The following is a 26255-nucleotide window of genomic DNA, read 5'->3' on the forward strand; positions in this document are numbered from 1 at the left end:
ATGAAAGTATCGCTAGCTTTGGTCTAAACACACTCCAAATAGTTATCCTTAGAATGTGAAGGTAGATGTGAATGAGTAATGTTAAAGCTCCTGTGAGGAGTTTTAAATTTGTTGTTAAATAGACTGAAATTAAAAGTGATGCATCTCCATGTCCTACAAAAGCAAACATGATCATCAGCAACAGAATTGATCCTTTCTTTGTAGTTATGTTTAGTGCCTGAAACTGCTGCCATAGGGTAGGCGTCAGACTCAGCATGCTGCTAATACAGCCCTTGTTTCCCGTTATTCCTGATGAATGATTAACTTTATTTAAGAGAAGGATGAGCATATACCAGCACAGGACAAAATCAGCAAAAACATCAGGGGATAAAATAAACACAAATCAAGAGATGCAACAGGAGCTTTAAAAAAACAAAAATGTTATTAAAAGCTATGCTTTATGATACAGGAACAACTCATACGCTTCAGCATTGTTTAACTATTTAACGACACATGATTTTTAAGCAAGCTGTGCCCTCCATGGTTAAAAAAGGAGGCCAAAGCGAAACTACTATAAACCGCAGTTCCTCTAGTGTCCACTAGAGGCTGGCTGCAGAAGCTCCTGATATCATGTGCACTCCCATTTTTACAGCAGAAATAAACATGGTTACAGCCTACTAAAAAGCAAATTTGGCACAATAGCTTGTTTTTTACAGCACACACTCTGCAGGTTGAATACTTGAGTAAGGGTAAATTACATAGTAAGGACCCCTGCTTGATGGTGTAACATGAATATTTCAGGTTTCAAACAGCCCAGCAAATGTGCAGGCCTCATCTGGCCTTCTTTTTGGATAGATGGGATGTTTCAGAAAATAACTACATGAGATTTTGATTGATTAAAAATGCAAAATTAGAGTAAAATACAACAGCAAACAAAAACATCACAAGATTATCTAATGAATCTAAACTAGTACCAAATGAAAAGCCGTCTGGGAGCCAAAAGAAGCTGGCAAGAAGTGCTCTGTGTTGTGGGGGCTGCCAGTGGTAAAACTGTGTGGACCTGTGCTCTTATACAGAATTGTGGGTATAGCTAATCTGACTGACAGGCTGTTGTGCTGAAGTTTTTTGCCAGGAGGCTCAAGACTTACCTCAGCTCCAGCACCTTATTGGAAAATTTGTATGAAACAGCAATATGGCGACCGGCATCGCTGCTCAAAAGTGCACTTCAGAAACCAGTGGGTGATATCACTAAAACTACATGTGTTATACAGTCTATGATGCACAAACTAAATGATTTTTGTTGTTTTGTATAAAGCATCAAAATATTTTTGGCTATTTGACTAGTTTGTCTTTTTTCAGTCAAATAATGTCAGAGTTTATGATGTGCATCCTACACAATTTAGCTTAAAGCTGGCTCTGGTAAAATGCATCAGATAGTAACATTTATGTTTAATATTGCACATGGTCCCTTTACAAATAAAATAAAATTAAAAATTATCAAGCAAACATATCCAGAATGATGTTTCTCAAAGGGGATTAAGAGTTGGGTTTACTCTATGGAGACTTAAAAATAAATGGCTATACTCTGTCTACCTATGCCCTACCACTTGATGGAGCTGATTCACACAAGATCAGGGCCCGTATTCATAAACAGCATCTTCACTTAGCTCAAAAATTCCTGGCAGAAAGTCCTAACTTAGATATGATTTAGGTGCAGGGTGCTTCTAATAGCATTACTTCGAGCATACTTGAGTGCCCTCTCCTCAGCTGACCTACAACGTGCTCTCCCTCCACCATGATGAAGGATCTTCCAGCTTCTTAAATGCATCTGGAGGAAACAAGGATGAAGGACAGGAGGCTTCTAGAGGAGCCAAGACCGCAGATACACAGGTATGCCCTCTTTTGGAAGTCTTCTGGTCAAAGACAATGTGTTTGGTGTGGAGGTGCAGAATCTGCCCAAATACCTCACCACCATGCCTTTCATAACCAGCTAAAAGGTTTTCACAGGATCTTTTATCTAAGAATACAGACATGTCAAATTAAATTTGAGATTCTAACTACAAAATAACTGTAAAAGACACAAAAAGTCATTCACAATCATTCTTTATCATTATGGTCATTACAGTTTTACATCTCAGCAACACAACGTAGAATAAAAACACCTTCTGTAGAAGCAGGGCTCTGTAGAGGGAGATACAGATTTGTGATGTGTGAAGCAAACAGACAAATTTAAAGGCACAGAGTGTTAACAGTGCAAAAAGTGTTGGATGTTTTTGGACACAATACGCCAGATATAAAGACAAAGGAACAATAAACACTTGAAATGATAAAGGCACTTGACATTACAAAGCCAAGTAGAAAATGTAAACTTTGGTGTTTCATTTTAACCTCTCTTTAAACTTTTTTTTTCTTTTTTTGAACAAAAACACTGACAAAGAGGAAGACCTTGGGTGGATAATAATTCTTAAAATAAATATAAAACAAAATTTAATCATACTTTCAACCCTTTTCAACTAAATCAGGTCTGAATTTGAATCAAACACTATTGCAAAGCTTGTTTTGATGCTATCTAGTCAATGCTGATCTATAGAGTGAACCATAAAGTGCATCTTTGGATGGATGGATGGATGGATGGATGGGAGAATTATGCTGAATGGAAATGCTGTAGACTCTTCCAATTCACAAAGAATCCATTAACAGTTACTGATTGATTTGGGTTTAACACATTGCTCCCAAACAATTTCATGCTCAACTGGACTGAAAACAAAAAAAAAAACAATCAAAATTAAAATCATACAACTAAAAAAAAAAAGATAACCAAACAAAAATGTGTTTATGCTTTATAAACATAAATCTTCTGTGCGCTCTGCTTTCAAAAAGCAAAGCATTTAAGACAAACTTCCACAAAAGGCACATTTCAACAACACGAGCACCATCTTGCACTCTTTCACACTGCTAAAAACACATTATTTACCTCCTAATTATTTTTTTTTAAATTGCTGGACACTTTAGCAACACCATTGGCAGCTGTATCAACTAAATTGCAAGTTCAGTGGATAAGTCAGATTATGGTCCATAGAAAAGACACTGCCTCATTCAACTCCTCACAATGCCACTGTGTGGTAACTTAGAGCGAAAAATCAGTCAGATTTAAGGCCAGTAATACTTAGAAGGGTTTTGACCAAATGTCTTTAAAACATTTCCAGTATCAAAACCTAAAGCTACAAGCAGGCAGATTAGGCACGTGGTGACTTGGACAACAGCACAATAATGACAAAATCAGACTAATAGAAGGGGGGGATAAAGAGTAAGTAACCAGGAAGCCTCTTTGCTTCTGAGGTACGAAGCTGATCTTTTTGGTTCACCATCGCAGACTTCCTCAGAAGTTAGGTTATCCAGGGGTTTAGGAAGGTGGGTAGAGATGGTGTGTGTGCTGCCTCTTTCAACATGCCTCGCCCTCGTTCTTTGGCTTTCAGGTGAAGACCACGTGACTCCCCTCACATAGCCTCCCCAATGTCCCATCAGTCCATCTTACGGTGGTTGTTGTTAAGGAGTGCATGGCCGTTCTGCACATGGCCATTTTTAGATTTTTCCTCAACTTCATCTTCTGACTCTGTCTCATCTTTGTCACTCCTCTCATCCTCCACGATAGCCTGCCAGGTGGAAAGTACAGTTTTTAAAGTTTCTAAAGCCACATGTTTTAAAACTACACAATATCTGTTATTCTAAGACTGACAGTATTGAAAAGAACCCAGACTTTGAAAAAAGTCCTCTAGGGGCTAGGGTTGAATGATTTTGGAAAATAATCTAATTGCAATTTTTGTTCCCCAATATTGCAATATCTATTTGATATTTGATTATTCCTTAACTTTCTTTTATTCCTAAACAAGGGCTGAACAATTCTTTAAAAGTGTCTAATTCTGATGATACTGACTTGTGTTGCAAATTGGATATGAATTATTGCTTTGAAGGTTTTTTGTCATTCTTATGTTTACTAAGAAAAAAGTACAAAAATGAAGAAGGTAGGATTTGTAGACTACTCTACAATATGGGCAATATGGGAAAAAAATCATATCATGAGATCTTTTTTTTGGCCAGATGATGATTTTGATTTTATCACTATTTTTTTTATTAAGTTTCTAAGACAAATCTGCAAGTTAGTGACCAAAAAAAAAACAACCTTTTCTCTGATTTTTCTCTATTTCTTCTGCACCATCCTGTTGGCCAATGCATTATATGTATGTTGGTGTGTGTATGTGTATATATATGTAGAGGTCTTATCCCACAAAATATTAAAGTTCATTTGTTTTCCTGCATTCTGATCTAGTCTGCCTTCTGGAACCAATTTCTAAACTTTCTGCACCACTTTAGAATTATTATTGTGTCTTCGTCTGTGTTTAAAAATCTACTTTACTGTTTATTAAGCACATTTTGACACTTTGATTTGCATTTTAAAGTATATGGTCTTTAAAAAGAATTCCTGCGGCTGAAGCTTTAAACAAGTAGCCTGTTCATACAGTATGCAATTTGACATCACATTTACTTCAGCTTTGTTTACAGACTGCCAAATAAAGAAAATAAAAATATGGCACACATTTTGATGAATTTTTGAGACATGGTTATGCAGTTATGTCGTGACTGTATGTTATTTTAACGCAATTTTGATTTTTATTTAAAAAAGGTTGTGTATATGTTGATTTACTTCTCTGAATAAGGCTGTGATGAGCAGTGACATAAACGTGTCACACTGGCACCTGTCTGCTGCTTACAATGAAGGAGAGAAGAGGAGGAAAGGCAGGATTACATGCTGCAGCAGTATGAATCTAGGCCAAAGAAATGCATGTAAATCAATGTTTTTACTGTTTAAAACATTTTTTAATAACGATCCATGTCTGGACCTCGCAGACATCACTGCCTCCCTCCGTAAAAAGACGCTGATGTTCTAATGTTTCACCCGTGACTGCGTTATCCTGATGTTAACTTGCCAGGTGGAAAGGCTTGTAAATAACTCGGAAAATAATAATTGAAAGCAAAACAATGTCAGGTGCATCAGTTACAACAGTAGGCTTTCTGCCTCAGACACACTTTACACCACTGAACCACGGTGCTTCATCTCTCTTCCCTGCTTGAACCTCAGCAGACCGGAGGACGCTGTCTTTAGAGCTCATCAAAAAAATGTTGATAAGCTTTGTGCAGATTGTACAAATAAATATTTTTTTGCACACTGATGGTTCAGAAAACCAAGACGAAGCTTCATATAAGAGTTAGAAATCGTAGTGAGAACTAAATCTTAAGTTTCACTTTCACTTTTAGAGTGAGGCGCCACTGCATTAGGGAGCAGAAGGGAAGGGGGGGCTGGGGTGGGCAAAGAGTAGTAGAGTAGTAGAGCCGATCCTATGATAAAACAGGTTAAGCAGTTCGCCAATATATTCTATTTCTTCACGATCTGAGATCGTCTTATCGCGCACCCCTAACCTGAATGATTGCATATGTCAAGCATAACATCTCTGCTGCAAAAAAAAGTTTAAAACAGGTATTTTGACACAAATTTCAGGTCAAAGAAATATTGCACCTTTTATGATTTGAAAATTGCAGGAGGCCATATTGCGATTTAATCTAATTTTTGATGAATTGCCCAGCCCTATAAGGTGCATAGATGGCCTAGTGGTTGGGTCATGCCCCATGTACACCGGCAGAATTGGTTCAAGCCCAGCCTGTGGCTCTTTCCCTGCCTGCCATTCTCCATACACTTGTCCTTATTTCCAGCTAAATCCACTGTCCCATCTCTTTAGTAAAGGCAAATGCCCCAAAATAAAATTTTTGAAAAAAAAAAAAAAAAAAAAAGAAAAGACATTATTTAATAAGAAATGACACTGGAGAGGAATCCCTTCGTTAGAAATACACTGTTCCAAATTATTATGCATATGCTGTTATTGTTCATTTTTTCCTAGTCTATATCAGTCAGTCAACAGGATCTTTCATTCCAGAACAATTATATTGTATTCTGGATTTTATTCAACAATACAAATTATGACAATAGATTTTTTTGCAAAATAACTAAATATGCAGTGTTCCAAAGTATTATGCAAAACAGTTTCAAATCACTCAAGAGTTTCTCAAGGTTTGAAAACATAAACTGGTTGAAATATTTTTGCATTAGGAGGTAATTTTTCTCAAACAAAGCTATTTCAATCAAAAGCATCTTTACAGATCAAGTCCATATTAACACAGGAGCCCTTAACTGATATAACCTCAACAAATCTCTCATTTATTGAACTTGTAAGTTTATGCAGTTTTAGCTTGTATTTCCTTTGAGGATGCCAGAATTGCCTCCCAGAGCTGCTGTTTTAAAGAAAACTGCTGTCCACCATCATAAAGCGTCCTTTAAATGATGCTGCAATTTTCTCAATAGGTTTGAGATCAGGGGATAAAGGTGGCCAACCCATGATTTTTTCTTCCTTTATACAAATAAAAGCCAAGGCCTCAGAGACTGTTTTATAACAGCATGGGATGGTGTGTTGCCTTGCATGAAAATGATTTTACTCCAGAAGGCACGGTTCTTCTTTGTTATATCACAGCAAGAAATGGGCAGCTGAAACTCCACATATTTTTATGAGGTCATTTTGACACTTTCAGGCACCTTAAAGAGGCCTACCAACCCACTTCCTATGATTCCAGCCCAAAACATCACTCCACCACTTCCTTGCTGACATTGCAGCCTTGCTGGGACGTGGTTGCCATCCACCAACCATCTAGAACTCCATCCATCTGGACGATCCAGTGCAGCACAGCATTCATCAGTGAATGAAACAGTTTGAAAATTAGTCTTCATATATTTCTGATCCCACTACAGTTGTTTCTCCTTGTGGGCATTGGTTAAGGGTGGCTGAAATACAGCTTTCGGCACATCAGCAAGCCTCTGGAGGATCCTGCATCGAGAGGTTCTTGGGACTCCAGAGGCAGCAGCTTCAAATACCTGTTTGCTACTCATTAGTGGATTTCTAACGGCTGCTCTCTTGATACAATAAATTTGCCTTACAGAAACTTTCCTAAATACACTTTTATCTGAACCAGGGGTCTCAAACTCATTTAGGGTGGGCCGGCTTTGCTCCAATGAGACGTCCTGTGGGCCGAACAATTTTTTAGCAATATCAATATGACCAACAACTGATATATACGCTGCAGTAATGTTTATAAAGAGAAATAATCCAATATTAGATGCAGGTGCCATTTAATGAGTACTGCATGTTTGGACACTCAAGGGTTAATTAGCTACTTTAGAAAGATGATTTAACTGCAGGTAATCTTAACAGGTCACGCAAAAATATGCTGACCTTGTAACATATGACAAGTTTTACAGATTTTAGTGTTTTTAGAATCCACTGATGATGAATTTACAAGACTGGAATATTCATCCAGCATGACTGTTTATGGCTTTAAAACAGCAACCTGTTTACAAAACCTGATCTGAGTCCTATTTCACCTGACCTGGGATCAGTGCACAGAGACCAGAGAGGAGAATGAGAGAGAAAGGAGGTAGAGGTAGAGAGAGAGAGAGAGAGAGAGAGAAAGACAGAGAGAGAGAGAGAGAGACAGAGACAGAGAGGGTGCAAGAGAGCCAGGATCCTGAGAAGATTCGTGGCATTGCTGCGCTATTATAGACATAATTATAGTTACAGTATAGCTTACAGAGCTGCAAACCCTCACCTGCTGAGTGAAAACTTGACTTTGAACACATATATGAGCCCTACAGTTGTTCTTCTGCATGTCCACTCTATCTGAATCCCTTTGATGTCCCTGCACGCATGATGAATGGGGCCATCTCCGTGCGTATTTTGGATGCATTTTAGCGCTGCGCCAAGATCAAACATGATGACCTCTCATGTCATAGGACAGCCTGTGTCCAGATTAGGATTGAATGTTCAGTTATAAAGTATTGTTTTTATTGTTATGAAAGTAATTTTTAACATTTGATGAGACCTGGAGTTAAGTATGCCACAGGATTTATAAACGATGCCCCGTTTAAACTTAAGTGATCAAGACCACAATTTCACTTCTTGTTGGTATAAAATTAAATCCTATGCAAACAAAATTAGTTGGTATTAGTTTGGCATTACAGATTATTATAATGAGGGATTAAATCAGTCGGGAGATTGAACTGAGTCACTCACCAAAGCGAGATACAATGTCTGTGTTTGTGGCTGACAGACAATTACGCAGGAGAAACATTTGTCATCCTAAGCACAGCTGTTTTAATCCCACTCAGGGGAAGAAGTTTGGTTTTACACGGCAAAAACCTCTGGATGCCTTTATAGACTATTTAAACTCCTATCCACATCTCTGACCCTTCCTGTCACATCAGTGAGCTGTGATCGCAGGCCCTCATGTCTGCGCCGTTTAAAGAATGAGTTGAGGAACAGCAGCAGAGACTCTCGGACCAGCAACCTGGTATTGCTGGCAATAAACAGACAGAACTTGAGCCCTGGACCAAGCAAAACTCATTGATGCCTTCACCCTCGACCATAACAACTGGAAGACTGTTTTACTATGAAGGCATGAAAAGTGCTGTTTTTTCCATCTGTATTGTGTTAATTAAATGCATTTGGGGATTAAGGCACCTGTTCTGAATTTTTGTTCTTATCTCTTAATGCTTATTCATATTATGGATATAACATAAATTGAGCCTTTTGTTGGCTTTAAAGCTGCAGTGTTGTCAATTGTCAGCAGAAACTGGTGGATTATTGTGACTGAGGCTGGAGTGTGCCTGCATAAAAAGCACGAGCCGCACTAACACTACACTTTGATGTCAAGTGGGGGGCCACAAAATATCTTCCTGCGGGCCACAAATGGCCCGTGGGCCGCGAGTTTGAGACCCATGATCTGAACGAACCCCTCTGCACTCCAAATCACACACAATTCTTTTCACAGTATGATGATCTCTCTTAATTTTTTCTGAAAAAGTGTTTTCATACCTTTTGCAAGATATTGAACTATTTAATGATTTTCATCTGCAGAAACATATTTTCCCAATATAATATAATAAAGCTGAGACTTGCTTAATAATGTGGAACAACCTCCTTAAGTAGTTTACATTTAATAAGGCTCACCTGGCAAACTAATGACCAAACTTGTCTGAGATTGATGTCAGTGTTGTAAACTGACAGGAGAAGCAGCACAATTGAAAACTTTACTTGAAAAGCTAATAACCAAATGTTTGTTTGATTGGAATCATATTTGCGTAATAATTTGGAACACAGTGTAGCAGTGTTTTAGTACTGAAAGTGTATGATTTAGACACTGGAATCACGATATTACCCAATACTGAGAGCCTAGGACTTCTATCTTTATTGTTGTAATATTGCTACAGCTATCTATATAGTTTGTCTAGTATATCAATGTTTAATTTCTAGTGTCATCGCAAGCCTAAAACAAAGACATTAAATCAGATTGTTCAAGGACAGAGAGTTAAATTTGAAAGATGGTTCTTACGTTGCTGGGCAGGAACTTGATGACCATGCGTAGGATGAGCACAGCCCAGAAGATGTGCAGGGCCTGAAGCACCAACATCAACCCATTGAAGAAGTAGAAGCCAAAGAAGGGAGGATAAAGGGTCAGGGGGTACACCCATGTTGTGTATATGATCCTGAAACAAGAGGACAAAGGCAGAACAGAGAGGCCAGTCAGAACCACCTACACTCAGCATCAAAAGCCCTTTGAGAGGCGCTGGGAGTGTACACACAATGTGCCTGTTGTTGCATTTACAGATAACTGGTGCAAAAGTTTAGATGCAAAATGCATGAGATTTCTGCAAAATGAATAGGTGCGTGTCTACATTAACCATCTGTTTGCTGATGGATTCAAAAGTGCACAATGCATTCTAACAAACATAAAACACAAGCTACTCCGATGCATTATTTGTAACTAGCTCCCCCATTTGAACAATCTTTCCTTCCCCAGGATTTGTTGAGTAAGGGATGTTACAGTGGGAGGAGGCATGCAATTACTGTGGTATCTACAGAGTAAAATAAATATTAATGTAAAATGTAAAATGTCAAACCAGAGCTCAAAATTAAAGTATTTTGCAGATATGTAAGAATATTGTCCTAAATATGTGCAAAGAAAGCCAAAATAGAGAATCAATTTCAGTCTTACGCAGTGATATTAATGCATCTTACGGTTAGTGTAAATCTGATTAAGAAGTCTGAGGTTTTACCAGAAGGGGAGGATTACGAGGCGGGTGACGATGAAAACTGCAGCGAAAACGGTGAAAATGAAGTTGCAGGTTTTTCTCCAACCTGCGTAGTTGAACATTTTGGCTGACTGGAATAAAAACACACAAGAAATCAGAGTTAACACCAGGGTTAAAAAATTTCACTTGTTTGCCTCTAGAGGGCAGACAGTGAACTGTGTGAGCCGTACACATGTTTGAACATAACATCAACAAGCCAGTTGGCAACACAAAAACTTGTAAAGACAGGAGGGAGGGCAGCAGATTTGTAATTCAATGGAAGTAAATTGATCTTATAATAAGATGACACATTAAATCCAATTAAAAGGCATTTTTCCTGCTATGCAAGCATGCTGTCATACCTCCATGAGATAGTCTGCAGCATCATGCACCAACATGATCAGAGTCCCTCCACGGATGTAATTAACCAGCCAGGAGAAACTGATGAGGGAAATGGTGGCTACATGGTGGATTATCTGCTCTTTGAAATCCTAGAGAAGGAAATTAAAAAAACAACAGACGGGAAGAGACGGAGTAAAAACAATCTGACAAAGTCTGGTCACTTATTGATCAAGCCATACAGATTGGTTACTAATCGATGGCGTAAGTCTGATGATGCTACAAATGATTAACTCTCTGCATGTTGCAGACTGAACAGGATCCCAGTTAGGAAAACAAACTAATAAAAGGGCCTTAAGAAGTGACAAAACAATCCCTCTATTACAGAGGCTTATTTCAACACAGAATGTCCAGAAAGCCATTGTTTTGGTTTTAAAGATTTAGCTCAAGAGCTTGTGTGAGCTGGTGCAGTTATAAAACAAGATCCAACACAGAGGAGACCTCACAGGCTTGAACGTCTACCCCTTTTTTTACAATAGTTAAACATGTTGAATCAAACGGTCAGGCTGTCTCTCCGCAGTGTGACCCTTCTGCACAGCTCTGGTCACATTTTAACTCACTGGGCAGCTTCACGTGCAGCATCCCGGGAGGACTACACACACAACTCAATGTAGACTTTACTCTACTTAAGTGGGCGGGATGAGTGCAATCAAACATTATCTTTAATGGCGTTGTGAATGCTAACAGCTCCACTCAATACAGTGCATAAAAGCCGAGCATCTTAAAGGGGGGAAATCAATATCTCAAAACCTCAAAATACACTCCCAACACAACAGACCATTCTCTTTATCTTCAGTGAGTGATCTCTCTTGATGGGATGGTTTCTGAGGGGTTTTAGAGTCCGGAGATAACAAAGTTAAGGAGAAAGTGGCTGTATCACTTACCTTACGTTTGACATCTGATGCTACGCTAAAAATCAGGGAGAGATAGAAGCCCAGCTCGATCATGTAGTACCAGTACTGTGAAGGTAACAGGGGCTGAAAGAGAAGAAGAAACAGAAGAGTACAAATGTTTCCCTTTTGTTTGACATTTTAAGAATGAATGAAAATTAAAAGAAGAAAAATTTGCACACAGCGAGAGTCATACAGAAACTGGTATTTGTTGCAGGTTTTGCATCAGACATACCATTTTTGGGAAGCCATCCCACATCAGCTTCATATCATAGAGCCAGGGTTTCTAAGGAGAGACACACCCAATGTTAAAGAAGGTTTAAGTGGCCAATATAATACCAGAAGTGCACCAAATGGTGTAATGCTGAAAATAAAATCTTTCTGCTCTTTGTTAGACCCGTGGAGCATTTAACAAACAGATTCTCCTTTCCTTTTCTGAAAAAGAATACAACGAGTGATACAAAAGTTGCCGAAAGATCCATACAAGTTTCTGGTTGTTATACTCACGTCGATAAGGACCGCCAGGCCAGCAAAGAAAGCAAGAAGGTAAAAGGTAAATCTCCAACTGTAAAAGAATGCACATCCATCTCAGAAATTCATTTTTGTTTGAAAGAATTTCACACAAATTTTAAAACAATGTTAAAACAGCCAAAATGTTTTTTTGGGGCATGATAGAGGAAAAACAGAACACAACTATAAGACATTTTCAACTGCACCCATGTTAGTGTTCAAGATCATTAACCTGGGAAATGTGAGAGAAATGTGCAAAGCATGTTAAAAATTCCAATTATAAAAGTCATCACACTAATACACTGTGCAGAGGAATGTAAGAGAGATAAGCTCCCATTTGGTGGAAGACTCCTTTTGACAGCTGATAGGAAACACCTGGATTACTGTCAATGTGGTTTTCATTTTTCAGCAGTTTTGGCACGAATGTACAAATGTGTCCTCTTATCTCTGCAGATTCTTCTTCAACAGCATTTGAAAGGCATTTTTGCTTTTAAATTGAATAGCAGAATTTGTTTGCTAAATCAGTGTAACAGTAAATCAGTATATATCGATCATTGTTGATATTCTGTAATGAAAAACGGCACCAGAGCTTTATAAAGTCACATTCCCAAGTGCTCATTATCGGGAATTTTCAGCAGTAAAGAGCACTACAGCAGTTGACTTGTTATATTTGAATCTTATTTTAATCTCCTTTGAAGAAGGTAGTGTATATTTATGCCCTTTCGTCTAAAGTTGTGTATACTTACCAGGTGTGAAAAACTATTTCAATTATTTGGGTTCAAGACAGTTGTTTTCTTATGTTGTAAATGACCCCTGAAAATTAATTTTGCATGACATACTTCAGGTATCTTGACCCCAAGCTAGTGTACTTTTTACCTGCTCTCCTAGCTTTTAGAGAGATGTTTGCAAAAGACAGCACAGGAGATGTCTGATGAAGCAGTAAAACTAGTCAGTGGACTTAGATGAGAACGATTAATGCCAACTGGGGATCAAGGTAAAGGCAGATGACTAAAACTCAACTCCTCTCCCTCTCTTTTCTACTCTCTCTTCTCTAATTAAAATAAGGGAGTAGGGGAATGTAGAGCCTCAGCCTGACCCCACAGTTGCTCTAGCTTCAGAATTTTCTCTGTGTTTCTATTTTCTTTTTGCTCTTTGCGATTCTTGTACGTATAATGTTGGCATGAGGAATGGTTGTCTTTTTGTCATGGCGAGTCATGTGCTAGGGTAGGTAGTATCAGTACCGTCACTATCTGGACCTTGCAATGCTGTTTGGGCTGTAATGGCAAAGTGGAAGGGTGGGTGAGATAAGAATGTCTGCATACTGGCAGTGAGAGCTGGCATGGGGAGGGGGGGTTGCTCTGGGATGCTAATGCTGAAGAGCAATGTTCAGCCCTCAAGAGGTGTTGTGGGATCAACTGAATGAAATCCAGGCAAAGGGGGGTTCCCTCTTGAAAACAACGGCGTAGTGCTGGCTTTCTGCTGCCAATTGGACTGCACGGTTGACTTTTGGGGGCCAATATACTTATCACTGCAGTAGGGCACAAGTATCTTGTGCTTATTTCAAATTTAAATCTTTTAAAGTTGTAAAAGCAGGTCATTAAGGGGATGTCTGGGTATTTTCAATACAGAAATACCCTACTTGTTGCATTGCAAAATTAAGTCAAACCTAGAGGCTTTCTGGAGAAAAAAAAATCTGTAAAGCATACATTTGATCCAAGCTTTTTTTTAAAATTCTTTTCTTTACATAAAATTATCTAAATTATGTGGCACCGAATATCTTAGCCCCCTTGCCAGCATTCAAAGTGGGCTCTCATTAAAGGGGCAAAGTACCGAAATATCCCTTTAAAATGCAAAATACTGAAATGACAATGAAAGCATAACAAAACACATAACAGGCATTTTTACACCTATTTCATGATTTTGCAGCTCCTTTGAGAAGTGTTAACATGAGCTTTAAGTCAGCTTTTCAACAATCATGCTGGTATGAAATACAGTATAACAGAAGTTTAGTTGGGGTTTGGGTTGTGTAGTTACCTCGCTTCCCGAAACTTTTTGAGTTTGTTTGGCCTGTCCTGGTTCCTCCGCCGTCTGAACCACCTCTGGACCTGTCGCACTGAAAATCCTGTCTGTTTACTTAAACTCTCGATGGAGCTCTGTCAACAAAAGCAGGACAAGGAAAGAGGAAGGAGTCAGTACATACTCTGATGTTTGTTCTCATACAGGGATGGCAACTGACTGGTCACGTATGGAGTGCAACTTATGTTATGTGATGCTTCCATCAGCCTCAAACATCTGTGCTTTCTGTGATCAGTCTCAAGCTGCACTGCTGCCAGAGGACTCGGTTTGTATGAGGCAGCGCTGGTTTGCTAGAGTGTGCAGGATGCTTACCTGTGTGGGATGCTTTGATGTGCTGCAGAAATAAGACTCCAGGACAGGATTTGGGGAAGCACGAACACGCTGCTTGTCACTCACTCCCAGCAGGGAGGCAAGAGGAGTCGCTACCGTCCTGGAAAGTGGAAACAAGAGAGGGAAATTATTATTTATAAATCTGGAAGAGACAGGAAAATCAGACAGGTAGTGAGGCAGATGAAGACACTTTGATAAGATTAAAGTGGGGAATCACCTCTCAAATATCTGTCTGATGACCAGGAAGCAAATCGCAATTGGTATGGTGGCCCAGAGGTCTTTTGATTTGGGGAAGACGACATCGTCGTGGTCCGTCAGATCAGCCCAGCCGTAGCCTTCAGGAAACCAAATCCAGTCCGCCCATATCAGCTCACTCAGCTGAGACAACATCCTAAACACAAACAGAAAGGATTTGTTGAGGATTTTTTGTACCACGTGGAAGGAAATTAAGTACTAAAAGGAGGATCTGCTCTGTGATCTCCATTTCAGATTTTCCATTAGATCAATTTAGAAACGCACTCAGCTGTGACAATATCCTGAGAGGAAGCAAAGGAAACAGAGAGGGCTGAGAGAAAATGAGTATTGATCGGGGGTGATTAATCTCTCCGGGCATCTGCAACAGGCAGCCATATCTGTGCACTTCGTGTTCCAGATAAAAAAGGGGGTTGAAAAAGGGAGGATTTTGTTATGCTGAACACAACTCGGCCACAAATCCTGTGAGAATTCATTTGAAGTGACTCAAGTTTGTACCTCTTTGAAAAAAAAAAATCTGCAGCTTGAGAACACAGTTACTCTAACACATGGGCTTTTACTTAACTTTCACTTACAACCTTTTAATGGATGCTTATTAAGTAACTCAATAGTGAGAAGTTAATTAGATCATAATTAATTCATAATCATCTATCATCCCAGCCTCTTATATAATTCAAGGGCATTTTAGATTGGATACATCATCATACAAAGAAATAGGACCCTAAAATAAAATGCTAGATGGCATAGAGAATTAAATATTAAATCAAAAGCAAAGATGAAACCTTGAGTTCAAAAAATTAAGCTAGTACTCCTCGAAATACTGCCCTTTTCTCAGGATTTACAAAAATTCAAACATATCGGCTAACATTCCTGAAGGTTGTTCTGATGTTTCTTTAGCTATTCAATCATTTTTCATTTGTAGGTAACATCTGAATGAGCCAAAGGAAATTGCGTAATTTACATCCAGATGCTGAAAATCCCTTGCGCAAGATAACACAAGTATTTCCCTACTGTAGACTGAGTCATTTTAACAGTCAACTTCATAAAGCCAAACTGAAACACTGTTTAAAACACTCCAAAACAGCCAGCTGTATTAGTGATTTAACATTGTTTTACAAAATCATTTTGTTATATCAAAGGTAAGCCTATTATTTGAAGTGAATTTCAAAACCATGTCATTCAAATCCCTGTACAAAACACAGATCAGAGATGAATGCCTGCCAGAAAGCACTCTATGAACCAGTAGCTTTGACTTTAAAATGAATGGGTGAGTCATGTTAGTCTACTCTTTGTCCTGGCTCAAAAATCATAGTAACAAGAGGAGGAATTGTCATGGCTTTTGCGTGGATATTTATGGTCCCCAGAGGACAAACTCTAAAACCTTTTAGTCATAAGTGGTTTACATGATCATATTTTGTAAACTATTGAATGTATCACCATGAAATTACCTTTACACTGATTGTTTTTAAGACTTTGTGGAATGGAACTCAGTTTGGTTCAGACATCCATGATTACAAAAGGATCAATACCAGTGTTTTACAGGTCAAGAGCAAAATATGGTGACATCCAGTATTAGTTTTCCAGGATCGATACAGACACAGATTTTAGCCCTTTATAAGACCTATAAGCAATATTTGGAACCATTTATTATGACAAATAAATGTACTTAATGTGTAAAATTAAAATAGCATGATCAAAAAAAATGAAGGAAAATAAACAACTAAGCCATATCTCTATCAGCATAAGAAACTGAACAGAACAACTAGGCAGCAGCAGGAAAACAAGCCAATCAGATCGTGTTGATTGTGGTGAAACTCTGGGAGTGAAAAGAGCCAGAAGGGAGACGCATCATGCAGTGGAGCCAAAGTTGCACACTTTTTGATTAATTCATTCTATCAATTATCAGCAAAATAAAATGCAGACATCAATAACTGGCCAAGTGCCAAATATCAGTCTAAATAAACAGCCAGGCTGATTGTCGGTCGACCCCTAACTATTGGATGGACTGCAATAAATTGTGCTATATAATGTCTCTGGATAATGTTTTCTTTTTTCTTTTTTTTCAAACACTACTAGGTATCTTAGAAAGGACATTCCTACTGGCTAGAGGATAGTGCTGCCACAGAAACATAATTTTCATTTTTCATTATTATCATGGCACGAAAAGTTTCTGTAAACAGAAATGCAAGCCCAGCAGAGTTGCAGCAGATGGATATTCAACATCAATATGGTTCAGCTTTAAGTTTCTGCATTTAATTAATTAATTAATTAATCTTTATAGATTTATCTTTTTGGCGTTCCTGTTGAACCAAACATATCAGATTGATTACTCCACATATCGATGGCATGGGATGTATTTCACATCCACAGCCCATAGTCAGTGTTAGATAGAGGCAGAACCTTTAAAAAAAAAAAACCCTCAAAAAGTGAATATAAAAATGTTCTGTTAGTCATATTCATGCACTGGGATTAAACTACATAATGGCCACGTTTGCATGAGAGCTTTGATTCCCCTTTTATTCAGAATTAAAGTTAAATCCTCTTTAAAAAGGCCTTGTAAACACCTAATTCTGAATGAAAATGACCATTCCAAATTAAACTTAAATCCAAAGTAAGTGGCTGGTTTGTTCTGATTTTAAATCCAAATTGAATAATTCCTCGATCATGTATACGTTCATTCCGCTTTAAATTAATTCCGGTCGTTCTGCGCATGCTTGTCCCCTTGTCTTCTTCTTCTTGTTCTCCTTCTTCTTCTTTTTCTTGTTCTCCTTCTTCTTAGGTTCTACGGCAGTTGGCATCCATCACTTTGGTGCATTACCGCCCCTCGTTCCCTTGTCCTGTCGCAATGACGCACATATTCCACGCTAGCGGGCACATATTCCAGGACGGCCGCCCGAAGCAAGTGTTGGACTCGAGCCAAGACTATTTATTTAATAAGAGCCTAAGAAGATATGGATGTAATGAAAAGAGTGGATGGACGGAAGCAGACGGAGTTTGTTTTCTTCCGGTAGATGTAAATACGTCACGTCAGCCTCCTGTCCAATCACAACCCTTCCCAACCCCCAGATCTTAAGCGGAATTGAATAAAGGCGATTAAATGTGTTTTCTATGTAAACCTCAACATCATGTAACCGTGGCCATTGAGAGCTCAACAGGCAATCATAGTGCTGTTCAGTGGAGCCAGTAGGTAGATCAAACTCTTGCCAAGTCCAGTTAGTAGAAGGGCAACAGCTCTATTGTCACACAGGTGAAGCTGAGGGTGAGATATGACTTGGCATATTTTCTTATCTTTGTTTCAGTAGTGATGTCTGATGTAGACTCATTTTTATTTCCCTTTTTACTTGGAAATTGTTTCCTAAAATTTGCTTTGCTTAGATTGCAATGCAAAACAGTGCACATTATTTTTCTTTAGCGCTGCTGAGCCACCCCCATCATTGCTATGGGCCCCACTTTGAGTTCACGAGCCCCGCTTTGGGAATCACTGGTTTATACCAAGAAAAGCCTTCAGTGAGGCTTTGCTTTCCCTTTAAAAAGCAATTTTTTCTATTCCTGATGAAACTACCGCTATAGCTACATCCATGCTAATGTCTTCACAGGCCAACATTGTTTACAGGCTTGTAGGACAACTAAATTACACCTGTAGCTATCGCCTAATCCTCACAGAATTAGCTATGCTGATCGGTTGGGTCATTCTCTGACTGGGATCAAGCGTTTCATCCAAACGCTTTGCAAGATGGCTCTCCTGATGAAAGACATGGAATCTAGCCAATCCACCAGCTGTGACTGTGCAAGGCTAGTTTCTGCCCTTATTGAGGCAAAACAGTAGATTTTGAAACTGGGGATAAAGAGAATGGGGAACCTGGGAACTTTAAGGACAACAGCCTCTGTAACGGTGCCATGCAAACTAACCACCTGTCTAATGCTGTGTTCTTGGTGGATCAATGTTAGTTTTCTGTGAATAATATACCAGAATATGGAGTGTGTCAAGATAATATTTGTTACACTGGACAAGCACTGCATGCATGCTCATCATACAAACACATTAAATGAACAGTGGAGCCCCGAATAAATGTTTCTTACATTTAGCCTACATAATTTAGCCAATTATCTTGAGCCTTAACCAGTTGCATACTGTTGGATTAGTTTTAGTTGGATTAGACAAGATTTTTGATGTTTTTTTTTTATTATTTTGGGAAAAAAATATGAGTGGAAAATATGTCCTTTATATGGCTGAAAGTCATAATTGCAAAGCATTCAGGTCTATTCAGAAATGTTTAAACCAACTCCTCTTGTACTGATAGACTATCAATGCTTACACATAGTTTGTCTAACTCTAAATCAAACTGTATGTTTTAATGCTCTTCAAATCAAACCTTTCATTTTAATATTCTACCACACCTTTATTTTACTACACTATGCACTCATTATTACAATTATAATGAAAGCATTTAGATTATTTTGAAATTAATTTAAATAACTACTTACAACAGACTGAAATATAAAGAGCTGCAGCAGTAAAATCAAACTTTTTCTCATCCTCTTTAAGGACATTCATATTTGAAACACTCAAAAGGAATATTTCTGTCAATAACAAGTTTGTTTGTTTTCACAGTAATTTAGAGAAATAGATTATTTTATCGTTTTGTGATCTTTCTCCTCACATGAACTTTGACACAGATGGACATGACGCGCAGATGAGCGTGTGTGTTATTGTGTGTGTGTGTTGGTGAGCAAGTGTGTGTCTCTGCTCTGTGTCAGGGAGTGTTTAACTGGGGCTAGAACTTTGGTTTTTGGAGCTAACAATGGACTCTATGGCACTCAAACTGAGTTTATTTTGCTAAATTTACCGCTTCAGTATACAACGGCCTGTTGCGCTCCACATGTTCAGCTTCTGATTGGTGATACGCACAGCCAACAGCTGATGGGTGTGTGACTTGCGGACGGTGAGATGAGAAGGAGACATGACAAAGCAGCGACTGAATCAAAGCTACAAAATCACAAATAGCACCTCTATGAGCGAGTCTGCGCGCATACACAAACTCGAGGAGACTGCACAGGTTCCCAGCAGCAGCAATTCATCATCTCGGACTGTTATTATGAACTTTTCATGCATTGGTGGATCATGTGCGGCTCTGAGTAGCGCACGCGGAGGAGGGGGTGGGTGAGGAGTGGTGCTCTGGATGGGTCATGGATCCACTCCGTTTCTTCATTAGCTGTCACTCCAGCAATTTTAAAGTGTCCAGGTGTGTCTTTGTGTCCTTTTATAACTTTCAGTTAGGTATTGTTTTCTGTCAGGAGAGCTGCTGCTCCTGGTGTCTGTGCAACATTGATCTCGCAAGATGATTTTCACGTTGACGAGACATCTCATGACATTTTGATCTTGTGAGATCCTGTGGCACGAGATCGTGTCACACCCCTAATTAGTTTGTTTTCAATTTGGTGGCAACTGCAATGCTACCTATCAGATCTTTTAGTGCAAATTAGGAGTTTCTTTTCTTTGGTTCAAAGCACCACCGAGCACATAAGTACAGGTTCACAGACTTCTGGGTAGTTTCAAAGTCTTCTAGGGACATTAGAGGTGGACAGTATGCCATTAGGGACAGAAGCTGAACACTGACTAAAAAGGAGCAACATAAGATGCGTGGTCCCATAGGACATTCTTACCGCTTTGTTATTAGACTCCCAAAACAGCAACTAGATCTGCAGTCAAACAAGCAACCATGACATCAGTGCTGCTGTAATTATCTCTTTAAAGAACTCCAAGTCACCTGTGGGCTTTTACAATGTCAGATCAGGATCATGATATTGCCTCATGTTACTGCTGCACCTCTACCTCTGCAGTTAAAGTTTTGTCTGAGTTAAATCACTTAAGAGAGAAATTTAGGCTATTTCCTGACAGAGATCTCTCTCAAGGCCTGGGTGTGTGGACTTTACCCAGCTATAAGCTTTCAGTGAATGCACAGTAACTCCTGCAGGTGCCCTTTGTTAACAGAGGAGATTCACTTTAACAGGATCTCTGTTGCAGTTAAATAGATAGATCAGCTCACCTTGAAACAACAGTGTTGATATATCAGCTATCCTGTCAGTTAGAGTTAATCAGTATAGGGATTTAGGTCAACCTACTGCCTCTTTGTTAGTCATTTTAGTGTGCACTTTTTATCTTAAACCAGGGGAAACGGAGACGAAGCAAACTTGGGGTTAAGGTTGTCAAAATCTAAGATACTTTTGGTTACCAAAAAATGATACAACTTCATTACTTTGATGATTTTAATCACTAACAGAATTGAAAAGTAGAAGCTTTAAAAAAAAAAATCTTCATCTATCCTCATTCATCTATCAATCATCTATATTTGATAAGTCAAATAAAACTAATTCTTAAGTATCATCACAATCCTATTTTGGACTCTCAGTTGTACATCACTCTTCTTTTTAATGAAGCTGACAATGATCCATTTCATTGCATGAGAACAGTCTTAGACACATCACCATACTGGCAACCTTACAACAAACCCAAAGGCAAGGTGTGCACGGGATCTGCACAGTAAACATTCCTGCAGGATGTTTATTTGTGGCAGTTAAGAGTTAATCATGCAAGTTCAGCAGGTGCAACTGCTGCAAGATAAAGTAAACTTTCGTTTTGTTTGTTAGCTTAGCTACAGTTTGCAGGAATTATTAACGTAAAGTGCATCTAACAAGAAAATTGTATTGGTGCTTGCAGCTCACTACAGCTTCTACAACTTTTAATCCCATTTTGAATCATAAAAAGATCCTATTTATGTTGATCCACTTGGACAAAAAACTTAAGGCATGTGCAGATTGTGTTTGTAAATCTGTTACTGACAATGTGGTCTGTATGAAACTGTAGTATTACCCTCCATCTGTTCTTGGGTTGGCTGACATTTGCTTTGGCATGGCTTTATCATTTAATCCAGTGCCACTCAGCTACTGCTGACATATTTCCAACTCCAGGATAGTTTTTGGAAAGACCAAAGAGCATGTTTGGAACATCAGTGGTTTAGTGTTGTTCTTGGAAATGCACCAACATGAGTGACTTCCCACTTTTATTTCTAATTCACATTGTCCTCTCCAAAGCTCGGCAACATCAAGTACAGTAGTAGAAAACCAGTTACTATATTTAATACTGTCTGTATATGTACTCAAATTGTTATCTACAATTACGTTTTTTCCCACTCTTATCATCTTTTGCTTCTCAACAGTATATCTAAGACATGCCTATTAGAGTAATCATGCTACCAGATTTTAATACTCTGACACGATACTGGTAGGGTAACTAATAGGGATGCACACTATCCAAGATATTAGCTTAGGAAGTAAATTTCGGCAGATATGAATATTTTTGCTGATATTTACAAACCAATATATTCGCTGTATGTACAAATACATTTTAGGTAGGACCATCAAGCCTACATCATTTGTATCAAGTTTCTCTTTGTTCAAACTTATAAATACTTTAAAGTCTGTTGTAAAGACTGAAGTTTCTTTCTTTGTCCATCCCTTAACTTTGAAATGAGTTAAAGGACTGAAGTGTAAGGTCTGAACTATCTTTAGATTTGGTATCAATAGTGGTATTGGCTAAAATTAATTTGTCAACAGATGCATATCAGATATTAGCAAACATACAAAATCATTCCCTAGTTACGTATACTCATTTTGAAAATGTATCAATACATATGTCAATAATATGAATACAGTTTATGAAATGGGATCTCTTCTTTGGTTTTCATAAGACCTACTTTATTTTTGCAAAGACAGTTCAAGTGGTAATTATGTGGTTTAGTGTTGCACTTCACTGAAGTTGAAGGACCACAAAAACTATCCCACTTTGTGCTGCTGAGACTGACATTTCCAAGCTTTAAGTCCACAACGTGAGTGATGCTCCAAAACCACCAAAATCACACATATGGTCTTACACAGTAAAGCTTACACAGTATACACCTCCTGCATCCCCCAAGCCCACTACTTGTAAAAAGCCACACCACCACTTTATAAGACTTGACCACTTATTGACCTAAGGAAGGGTGCTTATTCTCAGGCTGAGGGCTGGCACCACATTGACAATAACTTAACACTGTTCCTCCATTCTTCATTGTGCAGTTATTTGTCAAATAGACTGCGATCTATTTGATGTTTTAAAGAAAGAAGAAAAGCGTGCTCGAAATAGCTAGGACATACCAACGTGTTTAGATAAGTAACACTGGTTAAATATATCTTATGTTTGTTTCTAGGAAAACTCCCTTGGGCACCTTTTAACTGTTGAAGTCTCTTGTCCATGTCATGACAACCCTGATGGCAGGATTAATGCTAAGTAGTAGCAGTATTGTGAGGTTGTTTTTTTCTTTTTTACAAGCCTACACTTTGAAGGCCAAAGGCTGATGCGAGTTGATCATAAATGTACATTTGAAGTGTGAAAACAAGATGCACAAACGCCACAACAATGACTAAATTCTATGTTAATCTAATCTTCAAAAAAGTCAGGCAGCCCTGATACCTCAATGTCAAGTAAAGTAAAGATGGAGGCCACGTGTGATTTTCACATTATGCTCGGGGAAACCATTCATAGTTTCCCAGTTTGTGTCTGTCACAGCTCTCTACGCTCTTTGCGTAGACTCATGCAGGGAGTGGCTGAGTGCATGGCGCAAGCGGGGAGTCTCCCGGACATAGCGGAACAGACAGTGAGATGGAGCTTTGAACAAGTTTCCACACAACTAAATCCACTTTAAATGTTTCATACAAAGCTACAGTAAATGTATATGAATCAGACGTGCGCTACAATAGAGTAAGGGCAACTTCGCACGTGATATCTCCACTTTACGTGAGGAAACTTTATGTAGTTATAATCTGTTCCATAACATGAAAGACCGTTTGCCGTTTGGTTTCCACTTCTGCATTTTGTTCCAAGCGGTAATTTCTTTGTATTAGTTAAGTTTCCATTTGTATCTTGACCTCCTCTTATCGCGGTCTTACTAAACAAACATCACCGACATCATGACAAGCAAAGGCCTGTTAGCTAGCTTAACTTTGATGTGCGCGAGACACTAACGTCTTCACAACGGCTAAGCCCCAGGCTGGATCTGACAGCGGAGTTTCAAAACTATCCCGCGGCTAAAACTTATCATAAATCCTCCTGGGAGACTCTCACATTTGTCTAAAAATAGAAACCCAAAGAGTGATCCTGGATATGAGTTTAACATTTGAGGCTCTCGTGGCGCCCAAACAGTTTTAAAACAGTCTTCACGTTTGGCTAACCGACGCGACGCATCTAGCATCATGTAACGGTAACTTACTTCTCTTCACTTTCACTGTATGTCTGCGAGCTGGTATCAAAGTCTCAAAATCCGAGTTGGCTCTTCTGCTGGTCGTCCTCTGTTCTTGTTGAAGTTTAGGGGATGTCATGTATTTCTCACTGTCGAAAAGACACTCAAACTTCTTAATCATTCAATGAGTTAGAATCCGCCTCTCTTTTTCACCAGTTAGGTTAGCCACATTCTCAAGAGAAAAAGATGTGTCGCACTTTGTTGCCAAAACTCTGTCTGTTGAGAAAAAAAAATGAAAAGCTTTCGGGTTTCTAACAGATATAAGTTTTTAAAGCAGACCTCGGCATGATAGCTTGTAGCCGGGTAATTCAATTGGACGGATATAGTAGATATTTAGTAGTAAGTTAAAAGTGGACCGGGCGGGGAGCAGGCTATTTAAAGTGACGTGAGCTTCTGCTCTGTATGAGGAGTGGTTAGTGCCACAGGAGCGAAGCGGCTCCTAATAGAGCTCAGCAGAGCCCACCCACTTTTTCAAGAGAGCCTGGCTTCATACATCCATAAAGGCATGGACACTTGGACATTCATAAACACATGTGCATCGCCTACTATGTTTTTTTTTTTTCATTGCTTTGTAAGGTTACATAAATGTACCATTTTCTCTACACTTATCTTCATTGTAGTGTTTGTATTTTGAATGAAAATGTTGTAATATATCATAATTTGAGCATTTATTGCTTGAGGCTATGCCAGCATGTATTATCATCACCAACAGTCAACCGTCTTTGTTTGCAGGCGTGGTAGACATTCCCATGGTTACCTGAAACACCACCGATCAGAGACGTCGCTGGGAAACTGAATGATTGTGAGTACTGTTGTATTTTTAGGCTGAGATTACAAATAAACTATATTTTTCTTAAAAAGATGTTGCTGTATTAGGAACACCGTTGAGCTCTATTGCAGGCTACTTTTTGGTGCATTTTGTTTTTTAACAAGCTAAGCTAAAAGCTATGTATATGGGTATTAAGTAATAGCTGTTGAAAAGATATAATACAAATCTCAACAAAGAAGAGTTTAAATTCTTTTTTTTCTTTAAAACTAGGCTATTCAACAACTTGCTACTGCCCTCTACAGGCTGAAACCTAGCTACTGCAATAAAATGGCCTTCCTAACAGATCTGGCTCCACTAATCAGAGATTATTGCTGGGACACTGCACTGTAAAAAAAATCCAACTTGATTAACTTTGAGTGGACTAGTGAAGACAACACTTCTTTCTTAAATTATGTAAGGTATATGTTAAGTGAGCATAAAGATTAAAGTTGAGCCAACATTTTCTGGCAGTTCAACAGAAATAAATGGCGCAACAACTTCAGTTGAGCCAATTGAAAAACATATTTCTAATGGATTTTTTTGTTTTGCCAGTTTAACATTTTTAGCTGTGAGCATATTATGTCAACTAAATAGAAACATGAAATATTACGTTGAGGCCCTCAACTCAAAAAAGCAGTAAAACTTGTTACTTAAGTATCCCATGTTGGGTCTTCATATTCATTTTTACAGTGTGGGGTTGTGAGGAGAGTTCTTTATCCCAAGATAGCAATAAGTGTTGTTTTTCTCTAAGAGCTTGATAGCATATGAACTTGTGTCTTTTACAGTTATCAGATACAATTTTCCCCTTACAGCTCTTCTGTAGAGCAAAAATAGCAGTTAAATTCAGTAGTGGAGGCGGCATTGTGGTGCTGCTGATAATGCTGTTGCTTCATCTCAAGAATATTCCTGGTTCAAATCCCAGTTGGACAGGACCTTTCTCTGCAGAGTTTGCATGTTCTTGTGCATGTGTGGTTTCTCTCTAGGTACTCCAGCTTTTTCCCACGGTCCAAAAATATGCCTGCTAGGTTTACTGGTGACTAACTTGCCCATAGGTGTGAGTGTGAATTTTTGTCTGTCTCTATATGTCAGCCCTGAGATTGACTGACAACCAGACTAGGATGTAACTCGCCTTTCACAAACTGACATCTTGACTCACTTCTCACTCCCAGTGACAAGATGAACGGTGTTGTTGATGGGTAATTGACAGAAATTGAGTTGTAGAAGCTGAGCAGAAATTTGTAGGCAATAGTGCTTCACAGATCAGAGGTGTTGCTTTGATGCTCTTGGATTGTGGGTAGTGTATTATTTCCCAAGATTGCACAGAAACCATGCTCTTCTCAAAATAAGGGGGATAACACACAAACATGTTCTCTACAAGATCAGTTATAGTTTTTTCACACGTTAATATCCTATGGTAAATCTACCTTGAATGTTGGTAACAACATTAT

General features: G+C 38.7%; 1 protein-coding gene across 1 annotated transcript; it reads right to left on the reverse strand.

Moving 5' to 3' along the window:
* Nucleotides 1–2066: 2066 nt before the first annotated feature.
* Nucleotides 2067–24389, reverse strand: cers2a (ceramide synthase 2a). The gene is made up of 11 exons (XM_041809003.1): nt 23970–24389; nt 14630–14803; nt 14395–14512; nt 14041–14159; nt 12004–12061; nt 11732–11782; nt 11491–11583; nt 10570–10698; nt 10193–10299; nt 9469–9622; nt 2067–3632 (listed from the first exon to the last, which is right to left on the reverse strand). Exons 2-11 carry the CDS (start codon nt 14800–14802, stop codon nt 3501–3503), a joined length of 1134 nt encoding a protein of 377 aa, XP_041664937.1. The 5' UTR covers nt 14803; nt 23970–24389; the 3' UTR covers nt 2067–3500.
* Nucleotides 24390–26255: the final 1866 nt, after the last annotated feature.

The sequence above is a fragment of the Cheilinus undulatus genome, linkage group 16, assembly GCF_018320785.1.
Source record: "Cheilinus undulatus linkage group 16, ASM1832078v1, whole genome shotgun sequence".
Lineage (NCBI taxonomy): Eukaryota > Metazoa > Chordata > Actinopteri > Labriformes > Labridae > Cheilinus > Cheilinus undulatus.